Source organism: Delphinus delphis, chromosome 13 (assembly GCF_949987515.2).
Source record: "Delphinus delphis chromosome 13, mDelDel1.2, whole genome shotgun sequence".
Classification (NCBI taxonomy): Eukaryota; Metazoa; Chordata; class Mammalia; order Artiodactyla; family Delphinidae; genus Delphinus; species Delphinus delphis.
This window is the reverse complement of record NC_082695.1, coordinates 62,154,389-62,172,429: the sequence shown is the minus strand read 5'-3', so window position 1 is coordinate 62,172,429 and position 18,041 is coordinate 62,154,389. Positions and strand designations below refer to the sequence as shown.

The following is an 18,041-nucleotide window of genomic DNA, read 5'->3' as shown; positions in this document are numbered from 1 at the left end:
CAGCTCACCCTTCCCCCTCCCCATAACCTCAAGTCCGTTCTCTAGGAGGTCTGCGTCTTTATTCCTGCCTTACCCCTAGGTTCTTCATGACATTTTTTTTTTTTCTTAAATTCCATATATATGTGTTAGCATACTGTATTTGTCTTTTTCGTTCTGACTTACTTCACTGTGTATGACAGACTCTAGGTCTATCCACCTCACTACAAATAGCTCAATTTCGTTTCTTTTTATGGCTGAGTAATATTCCATTGTATATATGTGCCACATCTTCTTTATCCATTCATCCGATGATGGGCACTTAGGTTGTTTCCATCTCCGGGCTATTGTAAATAGAGCTGCGTCAATCGTTTTTTTATGGCTCCTGGATTTGTCATAAGTTTCTGACTCTGTGATTATTTAAAAATCAAAACATTAAAACTCCTCCATGATTTCTTTTACTAACTTTTTAGAAAAATATTTAAATCTTTGATCCCTTGAAATTACCCTGATATAAGGGGTGAAGTACAGATCTAGCACCATGTGTTGAATTACCTATCTCTCTACGACTGATTTAAAAGGTCATCTTTTTCATAAACCAAATTCCTGCATATATGAACATTTGGAGGTAGGCAGGTAAGCTGATCGGGGGTGTGGGAGAAACATAACTGAAGTTGCAGAGCCTTTCCCTTTCACTTAGCTGACCTAGTGAGCGACTGCAGGACAACAGTCACAGTTCACCTAAGAGAACTACTGAAGGACATTTAACCACCAACAGCATAGAAAACCAATGTTTTTTCATACGAAAACTGTATTTGAGCATAAAAATTTAATACACAATCAGAAACCACTATTCTATCAATAATGACATTATTATCTCATCTAAGAACACAGAAATTAAGGTGTAAGGAATGCCATGAGGAAATAATGCTTTAAAGTCCTATTCAGTTTACTTTGTTAAGATGAAATTTATTTGGCTCTGGTCACAGTTCCATCATGTTTACTTTCTTTGTAAGTTCAGCTTCAACAGTATCCTAAAGGAAGAAAGAAACAGCATAAATATTATAAATAAGGACATAAAGAAGGTGCTCTAACTTCTAATGTTATTTAAAATACGGGAAGCAAAAAGGAAAAACATTGAAACAGAAATTTTTTAAAATACGATTACAAAATATTAAATATTCTTTGAGATATTCCCCTTGCTTTTATATCTCCCCACTTCCCACACCCCAAAAGTTTTCAGACTCCTGATGCTATTAAACATTAAAAGGTGGGGGGGAACCTTTAGAGAGGTGAATGACTGCAGTGATACTTGAATAGATTTTTCTGACTTTTACTCCTTAAACAACATACTTCTGCAATGTCTCTCACATCACTCTTTTCCAATCTCATTGCCACTGTTCTCATTACTTCTTATCTGGCCTAAACAGGCCAACTAGTTTCTGCAATTTTCTTTTTCCCTCCTCCAATCCACCCTATACACTGATTCCAGAAAAATCTTCTTAAACAACTGGCCTGATCAAAAAGCATAACCTTTATCACATTTTCTTTAGCTTAAAAAACAAGGTAACACAGAACAACTTTCAGTGGTCCCCTACAGCCTCCAAGAACAACCTTCTTTATATTTAAGGTCCTTCATCTCATAAACCAATTGACCTTCTTCAGCCCTATCTTCCACTGCATACTCCTAAGCAGCTGGACTGCTTCACTTGCTGAAGCTTGAAAAAGTCCTCCATTTTTCAGCTCTTATGCTTTTGTTAATTCCTTCTGCCTAGAATATTCTATGTCTCTCAACCCTCCTTTTCCATCCAGGAAAATCTATACAAAATTTTAAAAGACCACTATGTATTTTTTATGAAAAAAAAAGATACGTATATGCCATAAGAGTATTAAAAGATGCATGGTAATGATACACAGCAAGTCTGGGACTGTGGCTCACCTCTGAGTAGAAAGGAAAGGAGGAGGAGAAAGGGAGCTTTAGCTATGTCAGCATTTATTTTTTAAAAATCGGAAGGAAAAAATGGAACTACTTACTAATTCTCGCTTTGCTTCTTCAATTTTCACCTGAGCAAGAGATGGATTCTTTTAAAGGAAAATAAAATAAGGAAGGTTATGTTGCCTCAGCTAGGATGCAAGGGGAAAAAGAATGTAACAATCCTTTTCAAAAGGCAAAAAATGTTGTAGAAAGTATATCCAATGTACATACAATACTAAAATTCAGCACAGACTTTATTTATTTATTTTTTAAATATTTATTTGGCTGCACCGGGTCTTAGTTGTGGCATGTGGGATCTTTAGTTGCAGAATGCGAACTCTTAGTTGAGGCTTGTGGGATCTAGTTCTCTGACCAGGGATCGAACCCGGGCCCCCTGCATTGGGAGCATGGAGTCTTAGCCACTGGACCACCAGGGAAGTCCCTCAGCATAGATTTTAAATCCTTAAACATGGACCCAGTATTTTCATGATCATTTAGTGCCCTTGGGGAAAGGTGGAAAAGAGGAACATTTTTGTTTGTTTGTTTCATAAAAATAATTACCGGCATTAAATCTAAATAGGACTCCAATTTTTTCTTCAAAGGTATAGTCTGTCGTTTTAGTTCTGCCAATTTCTGGGGGTGAAAAAAACACAGAGTAATAGAGATATTCACAATGCAACTAAACACTGTCTATTTCTGAAATAAAACATGACAAAGCATTAACATTAGGATAGTTTAAATAATGTATCAAATAAAGAGTTTCAAAGATAAATGGATAACAAATGGAAACAATCCTTAGAAGATGCTAAAATAGGCAAGTTATACTCCCATTTATTAAGAATAAGATTTAAGTATGCTGCCTAGGAATACAAAACAATGTAATTAAGAGGAATCAGAACATCAGGGAATAATTAAGAGTCTCAAATACATACTTATGAATTGCCAATTTTAAATTCCAAAAATCAAACTACAAAAAAATCTTAAGAAAAAAAAGTAAAACAAAACCTTTCATTTCTCCCTCTTCCCATGAAAGATAAAACCCTTATACAATCTAAAACCCCAGAACTGCATTCTACAGGAGTATGGGACCTGTGTTTAACTGAAAGAGAATAAAGAGGAGGACCTAGGTGGTTAGCACATAGTCCCTTGATACACTCATTCAATAAATAAATCAATAACATATAACTGACTCCAGCAAAGAGTTTCTAGCATATAGTAATAAATAAAGGAAACCAAACAAATGGAAGAAGATATATAGATAAACAAGTAATAAAGATATAAATACTGGTGAACATAAAGTACAGCGGTAAAGGAAAATAAATCAGGTCAATAGTGAATAAAGCTCTTTAAAAAGAAACAAATGGAAAAGTAGATTGTGCACTAACATTTTAAAGAAAGTTAAATTGGGTTAAAGTAAGCGTACTTCTGAAAGTGCTACCAGTGACTGATGAGACAGGGAAGCATCCATTCCTCTGGCTGAAAGTTGCTCCTACAATTACAAAAACAGGGAGTTCAGTTTAAAAAATTATTTTGCAAGTGACCCTCATGAAATATTTTCAATATATAACACAGTAAAGAGAAGCTATAAATCATAGATGAAGGACTACACCTGCTCCTAAGCACTTTTATGTTGCATGCGAGTCATTTCAGACAGAGATTTGTGACAAGATGGGGGCAGTGCTTAAGAGCCTGAGCTTCCGGGCCTGGCAGCCTGCATTTGAATTGGGATCTGCTGTTAAGTAGCTGTGTAACCTTGGGCAAGTTACCCGCCTTCAACGCAGTTCCCTGGTCGTAAAAAGGGAATAACAATACTGCCTATTTCTGAGGATGAAAGTTGCAAGTAAGTCTGAAGCGAGCTAAATATATTCAGTCCTTCATACAAACCTCTGCAGCTCTAATTCCAGACCTGAACTCCTCTGACTTGGCTTTTAGGAAGTCCATGTTCTGAAGACGATTGTCAACTTTGGTCCTTTCCATAGACAGATGCAACTCTGCCTTCTTGAGATCCCTTTAAAAAATGAAGTTGAGAACATTTTCTTCTCAGTGAAATTATTATAAAAAGGAAGCTCTACCACTTCTTCGATTCAACTCTGGATTAGTCAAGAGTATCAAGAGGAGATAACACACTTGCTGGATTTTCTACCATAAATTTTATATCCCAGACTGGCTACCAAGCACCCTTCTAGGTCATCTTTCCCTCCATGTTGCCATCTGGGATTTTCCTCAAGGAATACTAAATAATTTTAAGATTAATTTATGCCAATTATTCTTGGAGAAAGTAGATCTGCTGCTCAAAAAAGTGACTTAACAGATCCTAAAGTCAATTTGAATTATGGAGGTCCCAAAGTCCTCTCTCCTAAATGTGACATGACACAGTGCTTTGCATATACATAGTCAATATTTGTTGGATAAATTTACACACCAGTAAATTACTTGTGCATACACATACTCCTGATCCCCAGCATCTAATCTCTGGGGCTACAGGGACCTAAAGAAGGTCCAAAGCATCAAGAGGGATACCAGAGCTCTAGTAAGAAAGGGCAACAAAATATAACATGACTTTAAGTTGCACCATAGTTTATAAGTAAAAAAAAAAAAATTCACATACATTTTGAAAATTATAAACAGGTTATTTGTAAAACAGAGAAAAAAGAAACTGTATAAAGTAGAAGGTAAAAATATGTACTCAACCACTCCTACCTTCACCCAAGTCATTTTCTACTTAAAAAAACATTTTATCTTCCAATTTCCTAATGTGTTGTTTTAAATCATATCTATGGCCCAAACTAATGTCCTGTTACTGCCTTTATAATAAAAATTGTCACCACTTCCAACTCAATTACTTACTCTTGTAGACATTTTTCTAATACTAAAGTTGCAGTTAGATTTTTCTCAAGTTTTGCCAATTCAAGCTTGATTTCTTCGTTTTTGGATTTGGTGCAAAAAAGATCAGAGGTCAAATCATTCACTGCAGGGATAAAACTAAAAGAAGAATCTAGTCACGTAAATGGACATTAAAGACAATAATTACAATTATTCCTCATTTCTAAAACTGATTTTATTTCTATGTGGATTCTTCTTTAACCATGCTGTTTCATACCTCTATACTATTTTACATGCTGTTCTCACTGTCTGGAATAACCTTCTTCAGCTGGCAAATTTCCATTTGTCCTTCAAAACTCAAATAAGATTTACTCCCATTCTGGAATTTACTCCTCCTTCCTCTGTGCTTCCTAGCTACAGCTTGTACATTACTGTAGTATTGCAGCTGTCATACTCTGTTATAATTTTACATGTCCATCTCCGTTAATTTACCATGAGCAGAGACCGTACTTGCTGGCACTCATTATTCTATTCATTTCTGCTTCCCCAGTGCCTATATGTATAGCTATACATATATATATACACACACACACACACAAACATATATATATATATATATATATATATATATATATACACACACACACACACACACATATATATAGGGAGGGAGGAAGGGAGAGGGAGACAGGTAGTTACATAAAGAGTTATATAGATTATATGCCTAGGATATAATTAGTATTTGGTGAATTGACTTAATTGACTGCTGAATTGACTTAATTCAAGTCTAGATTTCTGCTGCCATACGGCCCACATGATCTTATATCTAAAACTCTACTATTTAAGTGTGTGTGTGTATATATATTTATATATATATATTTGCATATATTCCAAGCTCTTATATTAGCAGTTAAGCAGAATGGCCATATAATTCTCTGATTATAAGTTGTAGCAGTAGTCCTAGCTAAGATGCAGCCAACAGTGATAGTCCTATGGACTTTTGAGTCAGACCGGGTTTGAATCCCAACCCTGCCATTTACTAGCTCAGAGAAATTATTTAACTCACCTCTCCTGAGCCTCAGTTTCCTCTTAAGGTTGTTAGAAGGATAATGTCATTATATAGGTGAAATGCCTGTCACAAAGAACTGAAGGTCTTTAACCTACTCTATCCAATAGGGTAGGGACATAACCAAAAATCACTACTCTATGCTCAACAGATGATTTAGCCTACTGCTCTTTTTACTGTTTATACGGAATGATGTGATACCTAATCACTTTTCAAATATACATGAGAACCAGCCTTCACAAACCTAATCCTGAAAGAAGAAAACACTAAAATTTAACCAATACCAAGTTTATCTGAAGTAATTATACATACTCACTAGCAATGATAAGGAGTTAACTAAATTCAGTATTTCTGCATACACTGCTAATTTCCTATACAGAATTACCCTGAGAAACAAAAGCTCCTTAGGTCAAGACCTTACAGTGTATATGACTGCAGAAATTAAAATTGTCACAAGAATTACCTAGCTAGTGAGGTATCCTTTGTTTCAAGGGCCACAGCACTGTCAACCAAAGCATTCAGATACCTGGAACCAGTGCTAGAGAGATTGGCAGGGGAAAAATTCACACTCTCCAGGAGAAGGTCTTGAAGATGCTTAGCTGAAAAGATGTAAGAGTTTTATGGTGACTAAGATCTTTGTTTTGCTTTAATTTTTAACAGCTTTATTGTAATCTTTCACATAACATATAATCCACTCACCTAAAGTATTTTAGAACATTTTCATCACCCCAAAAAGAAATCCCACACTCCTCAGTCATTATTTTCCAGCTACCCAACCCATGAAGCCCTAGCAACCACTAACCTACATTCTATCTCTATTCATTTGCCTAATTTGGACATTTCATATAAATGTTATCATATAATATGTGATCCTCTGTGACTGGTTTCTCTCACTTAGCATAACGGCTTCAAGGTTCATCCGTTCTGTATCAGTCAGTACTTCATCCTTTTTTATGGAAGAATAATATTCCATTGTACAGATTTACCATATTTTATTTATCCATTCATCCATTGATGAACATTTGGATTGCTCCCACATTTTGGCTATTATGAATAATGCTGCTATAAACACTCACGTATGGGTTTTTACATAAACATATGTTTCCATTTCTCTTGGGTATATAACTAGGAGTGGAACTACTGGTCATATGGTAACTCTATGTTTAACTATTTGAAGAACTGCTAGACTGTTTTCCAAAGCTACTAATTTTTACATTCCTGTCAGAAATGTATGAAGGTTCCAATTTCTCCACAGTGTCATCTTCACCAACAGCTGTATTATTTATTTTTTTTGCACAGTGATCATTCATAGAACTGAATAATGGTCGGTAAAATGATAATCCAAGACCTTGTCTTTTTGATTATAGCCATCCTTGTAGGTGTGAAGTGGAATGTGGTTTTGATTTGCATTTCCCTGATGGCTAATGATGCTGTGCTTGCTGGCCATTTGTATATCTTCTTGGGAGAAATGTATATTCATATCCCTTAACCTTTCTTTTTGGCCGCAGCTTATGGGATCCTAGTTCCTTGACCAGGGATAGAACCTGGGCCCCTGCAGTGGAAGCGTGGGGTCCTAACCACTGGACTGCCAGGGAATTCCCTCCCTTATCCATTTTTAACTGGGTTGTCTATTTATTATTCAGTTGTAAGAATTCTTCATTTATTGTAGATATAAGTCCCTTATCAGATATACAATTTGCAAATATTTTCTCCCACTCTGTGGGCTGTCTTTTCATCTACTTGATGGTATCCTTTGAGGACAAAAGTTTTTAATTCTGATGATGTCCAATTTACCTACTTTTCTTTTGTTGCTTGTGTTTTTGGTATCATAGCTAAGAAACCATTGCCAAATCCAAAGTTATGAAGATATACACATATGCTGTCTTCTGAGTTTTAGATTCAGCTCTTACTTTTAGGTTTTTCATTCATTTTGAGTTAATTCTTATATATGTTATGAGGCAGGGTCCAATTTCATTCTTGTACATGTGGATATCCACCTATCCCAGCACTGTTCACTGAAAAGGCTATTCTTTCCTCCATTAAATTGTCTTGTCATCTTTGCCAAAAATCAATCCACCAGGAGTCTGACTTCCAACATAACAGTGTGAGGAGCTCTGCTCACCTACACTCCAGTGAAACTGGTGAAAATTGTAAAAAAAAAACCAAAAAGCAAAACAAAGATATACCCCCCAAAACAAAACACAACCATTTAAAGCTTCTGGAAATGCTCCTAAGGACAAACAGCAAATGAAGAAACATCTGTTCAAGAAAATCTATTAAAATTCAGTGAGGGGGCTTCCCTGGTGGCATAGTGGTTAAGAATCTGCCTGCAAATGCAGGGGACACGGGTTCGAGCCCTGGTCCGGGAAGATCCCACATGTCACGGAGCAACTAAGCTTGTGTGCCACAACTACTGAGCCTGCACTCTAGAGCCTGTGAGCCACAACTACTGAGCCCGTGTGCCACAACTACTGAAGCCTGCACGCGTAGTGCCCATGCTCCGCAACAAGAGAAGCCACTGCAATAAGAAGCCCGTGCACTGCAACGAAGACTAGCCCCTGCTCACCGCAACTAGAGAAAGCCCGTGTGCAGCAACAAAGAGCCAACACAGCCAAAAATAAATAAATAAATAAATTTATTAAAAAAAAAAAGACAAGGAGAAAATCTTGAAAACAGCAAAAGAAAAATGACATATACTAGGAAACCTCAGTAAGATTAACAGTCAACTTCTTGACAGAAACAACGGAGCCCAAATGGCAACAGGATAACATATTCAAAGTGCTCAAAGAGCAAACTGTCAAGCAAGAATCCTACAGGTAGCAAAGCTTTCTTTCAAAAATAAATGCAAAATGAAGACTCCCAGATAGACAAAAACTGAGAGAATTTCATTGTCACCAGACCTTAAAGGTAAATGCAGAATTATAAAGAGCATAAATGCATTTTTTTCTTCATTTTTCTCTTAACTGACTTAAAAAGCAATTGGATAAAATAATATTTATATAAGGTATTGTTGGGTTATAGAAATGTATCAACACAAAGGATGTGGTGGTAGTAAAGGTGTAAAGGGCTAAGGAAATGACTACAGATGGTTAAGTAATAATATAACAGTATACTGTTGAGTCCATAATATTATTAGATGTAATATGTGTAACAATAATACCACAAAAGCGGGGAAAAGAGGAACAGAGCTACACAGGAGCAACATTTCTCTATCTCACTGGAATTAAGCTAGTACAAATATGAAGCTGAGCTGGTAAGATTTATTTGCAAACCTCAGAGCAACACTAAAAAGAACTGAAAAAAAAGGAGTAAAAAATCACTTTAGAAATTTAAATGTTACGTTAGAAAATATTTACTTAATGCAAAAGAAAGCGATAAGGGAAAAATAGCGAAACAAAAAAAGATGTAATATATAGAAAATGAAAAGTAAATTGGCAGATATAAATACAACTATATCAATAATAACATTAAATGGGAATGCATTAAACAATCCAACCCAAAGGCAGATATTATAAGACTGAAAAAAACAATAGGATCCCACTACATGCTGTCTATAGGAGACACACTTCACATTCAGAGATACAAATTCAGGCATAACTCAGAGATACTGGGGTTCCAGAACACTGCAATAAAGCAAATATTGCAATAAAGAGAGTCACGTGAATTTTTTAGTTTCCCAGGACATATAAAAGTTATGTTTATATTATACTGTAGTCTATTAAGTGTGCAATAGCATTATGCCTAAAAAACAATGTACATACCTTAATTTAAAAATACCTTATTGCTAAAAAATGATAACCACATCTGAGTCTTCAGTGAGTTATAATCTTTTTGCTGGTGGAGGGTCTTGCCTCGATGTTGATGGCTGCTGACTGATCAAGGTGATGGTTGCTGAAGGCTGGGCAATTCTGTGGCAATTTCTTAAAATAGGACAACAGAGTTCGCCACATTGATTTGACTTTTCCTTTCACAGATGATTTCCCTGTAGCATGCAATGCTGTTTGACAGCATTCTACCCAAGAACTTCTTTCAAAACTGGACTCAATCCTCTGAAACTCTGCCACTGCTTTAATCAAGTAAGTTATGTAATATACTAAATCTTTTGTTGTCATTTCAACGATCGTCACAGCATCTTCACCAGAGTAGATTCCTTCTCAAGAAACCACTTTCTTCGCTCATCCATCAGAAGCAACTCCTCATCCATGAAAGTCTTATCATGAGATGGCAGCAATTCAGTCACATCTTTAGGCTGCACTTCTAAGTCTAGTTCTCTTGCTATTGCCACCACACCTGCAGTTACTTCCTCCACTGGAGTCTTGAACCCCTCAAAGTCATCCATGAGGGCTGGAATCAACTTCTTCCAAACTCCTGCTAATGCTGATATTTTCACCTCTTCTCACGAATCACGAATGTTTTCAGTGGCATCTAGAATGGTGAATTCTTTCCAGAGGTTTTCAATTTACTTTGCCCAGATCCATTAGAGGAATCACTATCTATGCCAGCTATAGCCTTATGAAATGTATTTATTAAAGAATGACTTGAAAGTGGAAATGACTCACTGGAGTAGCACTTTTAATATCCTTCAAGAACTTTTCTTTTGCTTTCACAACTTGGCTAACTGTCTGGCATAAGAGCCCTAGCTTTCAGCCTGTCTTGGTTTCCAACATGCCTTCCTCACTAAGCTTCATCATTTCTAGCTTTTGATTTAGAGTGAGAGGCATGTGACTTCCTTTCACCTGAACACTTAGAGGCCACTGTAGGGTTATTAATAGGACTATTTTCAATTTGTTATGTTTCAGGGAATATGGAGGCCCAAGGAGAGGAAGAGAGAAATGGAAAAGTCTGAAACATTGTGAGAATTACCCAAATGTAAGAGATACGAAGTGAGCAAATGCTATTGGAAAAATGATAGATTTGCTCAACACAGGGTTGCCACAAAACTTCAATTTGTAAAAAAGGACCCCTCAATATCTGTGAAGTGCAATAGAGCAACGTGCAATGAAAATAAAGGATGGAAAAAGATATATAATGCGAACAGCAACCACAAGAAAGCTGAAGTGGCTATACTAATATCAGATAAAATAGACTTTTTAACAAAAAATGTTACTAGAGATAGACAGGGACATTTTATAATGATAATACCGTCATATGATACAAAGTATTCCCCCATTACAACGGAATGAAATTAGAAATTAGAAAGAAATTTGGGAAACTCATAAACATGTGGAATTAAACAACATACTCCCAATAACCAATGCGTCAAAAAGAAATCAAATCCTTTGAGGTGAATGAAAATGAAGACATAACATACCAAAACTTAGGGGATGCACCTAAACCAGTGCTTAGAGGGAAATTTATACTTGTAAATTCCTAGGTTAAAAAAGAAGAAAGATCTCAAATCAATAGCCTAAGCTTAAAACATTTAAAAAAGAAGAGCAGACTAAACCTAAAGCAAGCCAAATGAACGAAATAATAAAGAACAGAGTGAAAGTTAATAAAATAGATTTAAAAAGAAGAAAAAAATCATTAAAACCAAAGGCTAGTTCTTTGAAAAGCTCAACATACTTCAAAAACCTTCACCTAGATTTAAAAACAAAAATTTTTTTTGTATTGGAATATAGTTGATTAACAATGTTGTGTTAGTTTCAGATGTACAGCAAAGTGATTCAGTTATACATGTAGAGTACCTATTCTTTTTCAAATTCTTTTCCCATTTAGGTTATTACAGAATATTGAGCAGAGGGACTTTCCTGATGGCACAGTGGTTAAGACTCCATGCTCCCAATGAGGGGGCCTCGGTTCGATTCCTGACTGGGGAACTAGATCCTACATGCATGCTGCAACTAAGAGTTTGCATGCCACAACTAAGGAGCCGGCAAGTCGCAACTAAGGAGCCCACAAGCCGCAACTAAGGAGCCTGCCTGCTGCAACTAAGACTCAACATGACCAAATAAATAAATATTAAAAAAATTAAAACAATGGCAATAAAATAAACTATAAAGCACACCACTATGAATATCAGGTGACTGTTATTTCCTTAAATATATATATATATAGAGAGAGAGCAGACTTTCCTGTGCTATAACCTTCACCTAGATTGACTAAGAAGAAAAAAGACTCAAATTACTAGCATCAGAAGACAGTACATTCCACTGATCTACCTACTTAATAAAAAGGATTATAAAGGAATACTATGAACAATTGTACCCAGAAATTTAGATAGATGAAATGGACAAATTCCAAAAAGGACACTAACTACTGAATCTAATTCAAGAACAAGTAGATAATCTAATAGACTTACAGTAAGCAAAGAGACTGAATTAGTAATCAAAATCTACCCACAAAAAAAGCTCAGGTCCAGATGGTTTTACCACTGAGTTCTATAGATTACATAAAGAATTAATACCAATTCTTCATCAACTATTCCAAAAAATAGGAAGGACGGAATAATTCTCAACTGTTTCTGTGAGGCCAATATTATCCTGACACTAAAACCAGAAAAAGACATATTAAAAGGAAAGAAAACTACGGACCACTATCTGTTATAAATATGGATGCAAAAATTCTCAACAAAATACTAGCAATTGAATCCAGCAACCTATTAAAAAATTATACACCATGAGGACGTGGATTTATCTTATGGATAAATGTTGGATTAACGTCTGAAAGCCAATTCATGTAACACATCATATCGACAGAATAAAAAACTAAAGTCATATGATCATCTCAATAGACAGAAAAAGCATCTGACAAAATCCAGCACTCTTTCGTGATATGGACACTCAACAAAGTAGGAATAGAAAGAAACTTCCTCAACCGGAAGGAAGGGCATCTACAAAAAACCCACAACTCACATTGTGCTCAACAGTAAAGACTAGATGCTTTCCCTCTAAGATGAGGAACAAGATAAGGATGTCTACTCTAATAGATGTCTACATCTATTCAACATTTTATTGGAGGTTCTAGCTAGGGAAATTTCTTTTAATTTTCCTCCTCAACTGAAGAATTGGCAGTATAAAGAATGAATGTTTTCAATAGTTTCATCTGTATTTGTCACGATTAAAAAGTCTTCATACAGGGCTTCCCTGGTGGCGCAGTGGTTGAGAGTCCGCCTGCCGATGCAGGGGACACGGGTTCGTGCCCTGGTCCGGGAAGATCCCACATGCCGCGGAGCGGCTGGGCCCATGAGCCATGGCCGCTGAGCCTGTGCGTCCAGAGCCTGTGCTCCGCAATGGGAGAGGCCACAACAGTGAGAGGCCCGCGTAACGGAAAAAAAAAAAAAAAAAGGCTTCATACAAAACTTTTACATCCTTTCCCAATTCCTGAAAATATTTCCAAAATGTTCCAATCTTACGTGCTGCAAAGAACTGTACTGTGCAGAAATAAAAACTAAATCAAAGAAATGATTTTTTGCTCAAAAGTCATTCAAGTCCTGGGGGCTATAGAGTATCACTACTCAAAATTTAGAAACTCTGGAAGCAGGAGTTCCTTAACAGTGTATATGAATCTATATTTGTTACAAGGTTCCATAAATTTTCTGTTCTCTGCTTGACAGCTTTGCTGTCTAAAAGGAGGAAAAACTTAGAAAAGAGGAGTAACAATTAAAGGACGTGGTGGGGGATACTTCCCTGGTGGCGCAGTGGTTAAGAATCCGCCTGCCAATGCAGGGGACATGGGTTCAATCCCTGGTCCAGGAAGGTCCCACATGCCTCAGAGCAACTAAGCCCGTGCGCCACAACTACTGAGCCTGTGCTCCGTGAGCCACAACTACTGAAGCCTGCATGCCACAACTACTGAAGCCCGCGTGCCTAGAGGCCATGCTCCTCAACAAGAGAAGCCACCGCAATGAGAGGCCCACACACCGCAACGAAGAGTAGCCCCCGCTCGCCGCAACTAGAGAAAGCCAGCACTCAGCAACAAAGACCCAACGCAGCCAAAAATAAAAAATTTTTTTTAAATAATAAAAATAATCTTAATATCTTAAAAAAAAAGAAAAAATAAACTACATGAGGGGGTTGGACTTCCCTGGTGGCACAGTGGTTAAGAATCCTCCCACCAATGCAGGGGACACAGGTTTGAGCCCTGGCCCAGGAAGATCAACATACCGCGGAGCAACTAAGCCCGTGTGCCACAACTACCGAGCCTGCGCTCGGAGCCGCTTGTTGCTCCGCAATAAGAGAAGCCACAGCAATGAGAAGCCCACACACTGCAACGAAGAATAGCCCCCGCTCAACGCAACTAGAGAAAGCCTACCCGCAGCAACGAAGACCCAATGCAGCCAAAAATAAATTAATTAATTAATTAAAAAAAAATAAAGTACATGGGGACTTCTCTAGTGGTCCAGTGGGTAAGAATCTGCGCTCCCAATGCAGGGGGCCCAGGTTCAATCCCTGGTCAAGGAACTAGATCCCACATGCGTGCGACAACTAAGAGTATGTCGCAACTAAGAAGTCCACATTCCGCAACTAAGAGCCCACATGCCACAACTAAGACCCATCGCAACCTAAATAAATAAATATTTTAAGAAAAAAATAAAGCACATGAAGTGTAGCATTAAGATATCAATGGTGGCAGGGCTCTTCTGGATACTTTAGTACAGAAAATAGTCAAAATTTTGTATGTATTACTAGAAACATTTGCTACTTAATATATGCCACCCTAAAAAGTACTCAAGGAAAAAAAAAAGTACTCAAGGACAGCCATGAATAATCTTACTTTTAAAATCATTCGAATTTTCATTACATAATAGTATAGACAAAAAGAAAGCTCTTGCAAAATAAGATTTTTCTGGACTCAAAGCCCCTTTCTCCATACTTTATTTTAATAACTACTAAAACAAAATCATTTAAAATTTAAACAAGTTTAAAGGCATACGGGAGAGTATGACTACAAAGGAGCATCACAGGGGAGGTGTTTGGGGGTGACAGAACTGTTCTGCATCTTAGCTGTGGGGGTGGTTCTCAGAATCCATGTGTGTTAAAACAGTACACCAAACAAAAAGTCACTTTACTGCATATTAATGTTTTAAAAGAAAACTGGAAAAAAGCACATATGCAATAGATTTACAATATAAATTGCTCTACATTCAAAACAACATATGTAACATATGCCATACACCTGCTTAAGTGTAGGCAAACGTAGATCTCACTTCTTTCCTCTTTTGTATATTCCCAATCTTTATTTTTGTGGTTTGTGTTATAAAAACAATGGATGTGTTGAATACACTTTTTTAAACTACATATGCACAGCAGAAAATTCTCATGCAGTCCCATGAATACATGGCAACAGAGTGATTTGTTCAAGTCACAGTTCATGGCTGCCACCTCAGGTGTCATGATGGCTCATTATAACTAAAGCATGGAGACTGGAAAGAGACCAAAAGATATGTAAGTGAAAAACCACAGGTATCGTATATGTCAGGCTAATAAGTTTAGACTCTTATCTTTTAGGGGTTACTGTTTCACCATCAGAGTATCAATAAAATATATACTATAATGAAATTTATGATAGTTACTATAACAACACAGTGTAAGACAAATCTGGGTAAAATAAAGAAGCAAAACTGGCAAGTAGTCTACACTAAATCAATCTTGTATACTTCAGTGTTAAACAATTTGGTTACCTCTAGTTATTATCTCATTCAACACTCTGGAATTAATCTCACCTTCTGATTCATATTCCCTTGCTTTTTGTTTCAAGTCCTCTATTACCAGGTAGACATCCCTGTCCCGGACCCTGCTGCGTTCTGAAAGGTGATGCAAAATCTGCGTTGTCCGCGGATTCACCTCATATTGTGGAATGGGATGATCTCCAAATATTTTTTTCAACCAGGCAGCAACCTAACCATTACAAGGGATACAAATTTTGTAAGCCTTGTTTTTTGCAATAGCATGAAGAAAATATGGCCAAGAAGTGATGAGTAGCAAAGGAAATGCTTTCCATGAATATTCTGGCATCCTACTTACTTCACATCCTAATTTGTCTTTAGGGAGAGAGATACCAGATGTCAGGAAATAAAAAGTGAGCAAGCACAATAGATAAAACTACCAGAAAACAATCTATCCTTTCCCAAAGCTACGAAAGCAGTATAGGCTAATATTTTACATCACTCGAATAACTTTAAACCTCAATATGCAGGTGCTAAGGCATTATTACAGTTGCAAAGTCTGAAAAAAGGGTTGTCCTCAACACACCACAAGACTCGCAATGCCAGGAAACTCCTAGAGCTGGGATGCGAGACACTGAAGCAGGTCTGGTGTGAAAATTCTGGTAGGAAGCAGCAGTGAACGGCTAGGCTTGGCTGGAAGTTGACTTTGGGTTCAGAAGTCCCCCTCCAGTCTCCAGGGGTAGGTTTCGTACCAGGGGGCTCTCCTCAACCCCTCTCCAAGCTCGAATCCTGGCAGGGAAGGCCGGGAAGGAAGGGAAACTCCCTTTCCAAGGGTGGGGGTGGGGGGCGATGGTCTAAGGAGGGTGGGGCGGGGAGGCTCACAGATCTTGAAGGCGGGGCTAGATATGGACCAGCAGAAAAACAAAGTAAAAGTGGCGTGCCCAGGAGATCCGCCGGCAGGGTGGGTGTATGAAAGACGCGGTTTCCGGGATGCCGCAAAGCCCCGCTCCCGCCCCATCACCTGCGCCTCTTTCTCCTCCAGCGCTTCCATAGCCGCCACTCCCGCCACTTCTCGAGCAGCTTCTCGCGGGACAAGCGCCCCGCTTGCTCTGACGACCCCGCCCGCACACCGTTGGGCACGCCCCCTTTGGGGCCCGGGATTTCTGGGAGTTGTAGTTTTTACTAGGACTCCAGGCGCTGAGCCCTTGGACTAGGCTGGTCCAAGGCTTCAGCACTGCAAGGCTCTCCTCCGTTACCACCTCGCAGCTCTCTGCGCTCTCCATGCTATCACCTCCAGAACGAGAACTAAAGCTGCCTAGAGCCAGGCTGTTTTTTCTTTCTAAATGTGCTGGAGACTGTTTTAAAACGGCATACAACTGCTGGCACTGGCACTGCCACTCAGCCATTCTTGCATTCATTTCTTGCGTTTCCTAAAGTTCTCTCCTTCCATCACTCTGTAGTTAACGCCATGAGAGGTTCTTTATATTTCTACGGGAATGTATAGTTTTCTGTGTTTTCCTATTTTTGTTTCATTCTCACAGGAATCCTGTAAAATAGATGGACACACATTATTTTACCTATTTTCACATTAAAACCACACACTCGGAGTATATGACTTGACCAAGATGAGGTGGTAGAGCTGGAATCTGACCACAGTGTTCTGACTCCTATTGGGTGTTTCAGTCTCCTCAGGTTATACCATGCTGCTGTCCACAACCTCCTGTAGTATACTGTTACATTAGGAAACGTAGACCATGTACTTAGCTTTCTGTGATATGTGGTTTAACATCAAATTGTGGATAACTTAGTACCAAATATCTTTTTCCTAAGTCATATGCCTATTTTAAATGATTAAACTTTTCAACGAAATTCAACTAACTAGCCAGCACCATACTGTATGGCTTTCTTATTCTTTTTTTGTTTGTTTTGGTTAAATATGTATCTGCTCATTAACTAAATTCCAGATAAGTGGTGGGGAAAGTTATCTTTTTGCCCTTTGTCCACTTTCATCACTACAAGTTTTACAAAATATTCCTGAACTTTGTTTTTACAAACCAAAATTTTACCTGTTCCTACACCTAATTTCCAGGAGGACTGTCGTATGTATCCATGGCTCATCTTGAAAAGAAAGTAGAATATTAGAGAAAGGGATTGATGGCCATATAGTATTTGCAAGCTGTTTTAGGAGATGACTGTTATAACCCATATTTATATGCCCCACCCAAATTAAGGTTTTGTGTAAACCAGGATTTGGTGGATGAAGCTGAAAGATCCTTCTTAGTACAGCCGCAAGTGAAGGCAACGTTAATAGTCTCCACTATCACAAAATACCCAACATCCCCCCACCCACGCCAAATTCTCTACATATCACAAAAATCTCAATATCACCAAAAAATCTGTAGGAGGAACAAAAGTCCCGCCCTGATTTCATTGGGTTGGTATAGAAAGTTATTTTCATCATTTCCCTTTTACTTCAAATGAAAAAGTAAAGTCCCTACTGTCATGAAACTAGTTGCTTGTAGAGGAAAAATTGAGCCCTAGCCCACTCTCGAATGAGACTTTTGATTCTGGACCATTCTTCTCAGGATTGGCAA

At 37.8% G+C, this 18,041-nt stretch overlaps 1 protein-coding gene across 1 annotated transcript; it reads right to left on the bottom strand.

Annotated features, from left to right (window-relative positions):
* Window positions 1–775: 775 nt before the first annotated feature.
* HAUS1 (HAUS augmin like complex subunit 1) lies at window positions 776–16,535 on the bottom strand. Its single transcript, XM_060029539.1, has 9 exons — window positions 16,469–16,535; window positions 15,505–15,679; window positions 6,304–6,439; window positions 4,799–4,933; window positions 3,836–3,959; window positions 3,375–3,440; window positions 2,513–2,584; window positions 2,011–2,058; window positions 776–1,010 (listed from the first exon to the last, which is right to left on the bottom strand). Exons 1-9 carry the CDS (start codon window positions 16,496–16,498, stop codon window positions 960–962), a joined length of 837 nt encoding a protein of 278 aa, XP_059885522.1. The 5' UTR covers window positions 16,499–16,535; the 3' UTR covers window positions 776–959.
* Between the last annotated feature and the right edge of the window lie 1,506 nt (window positions 16,536–18,041).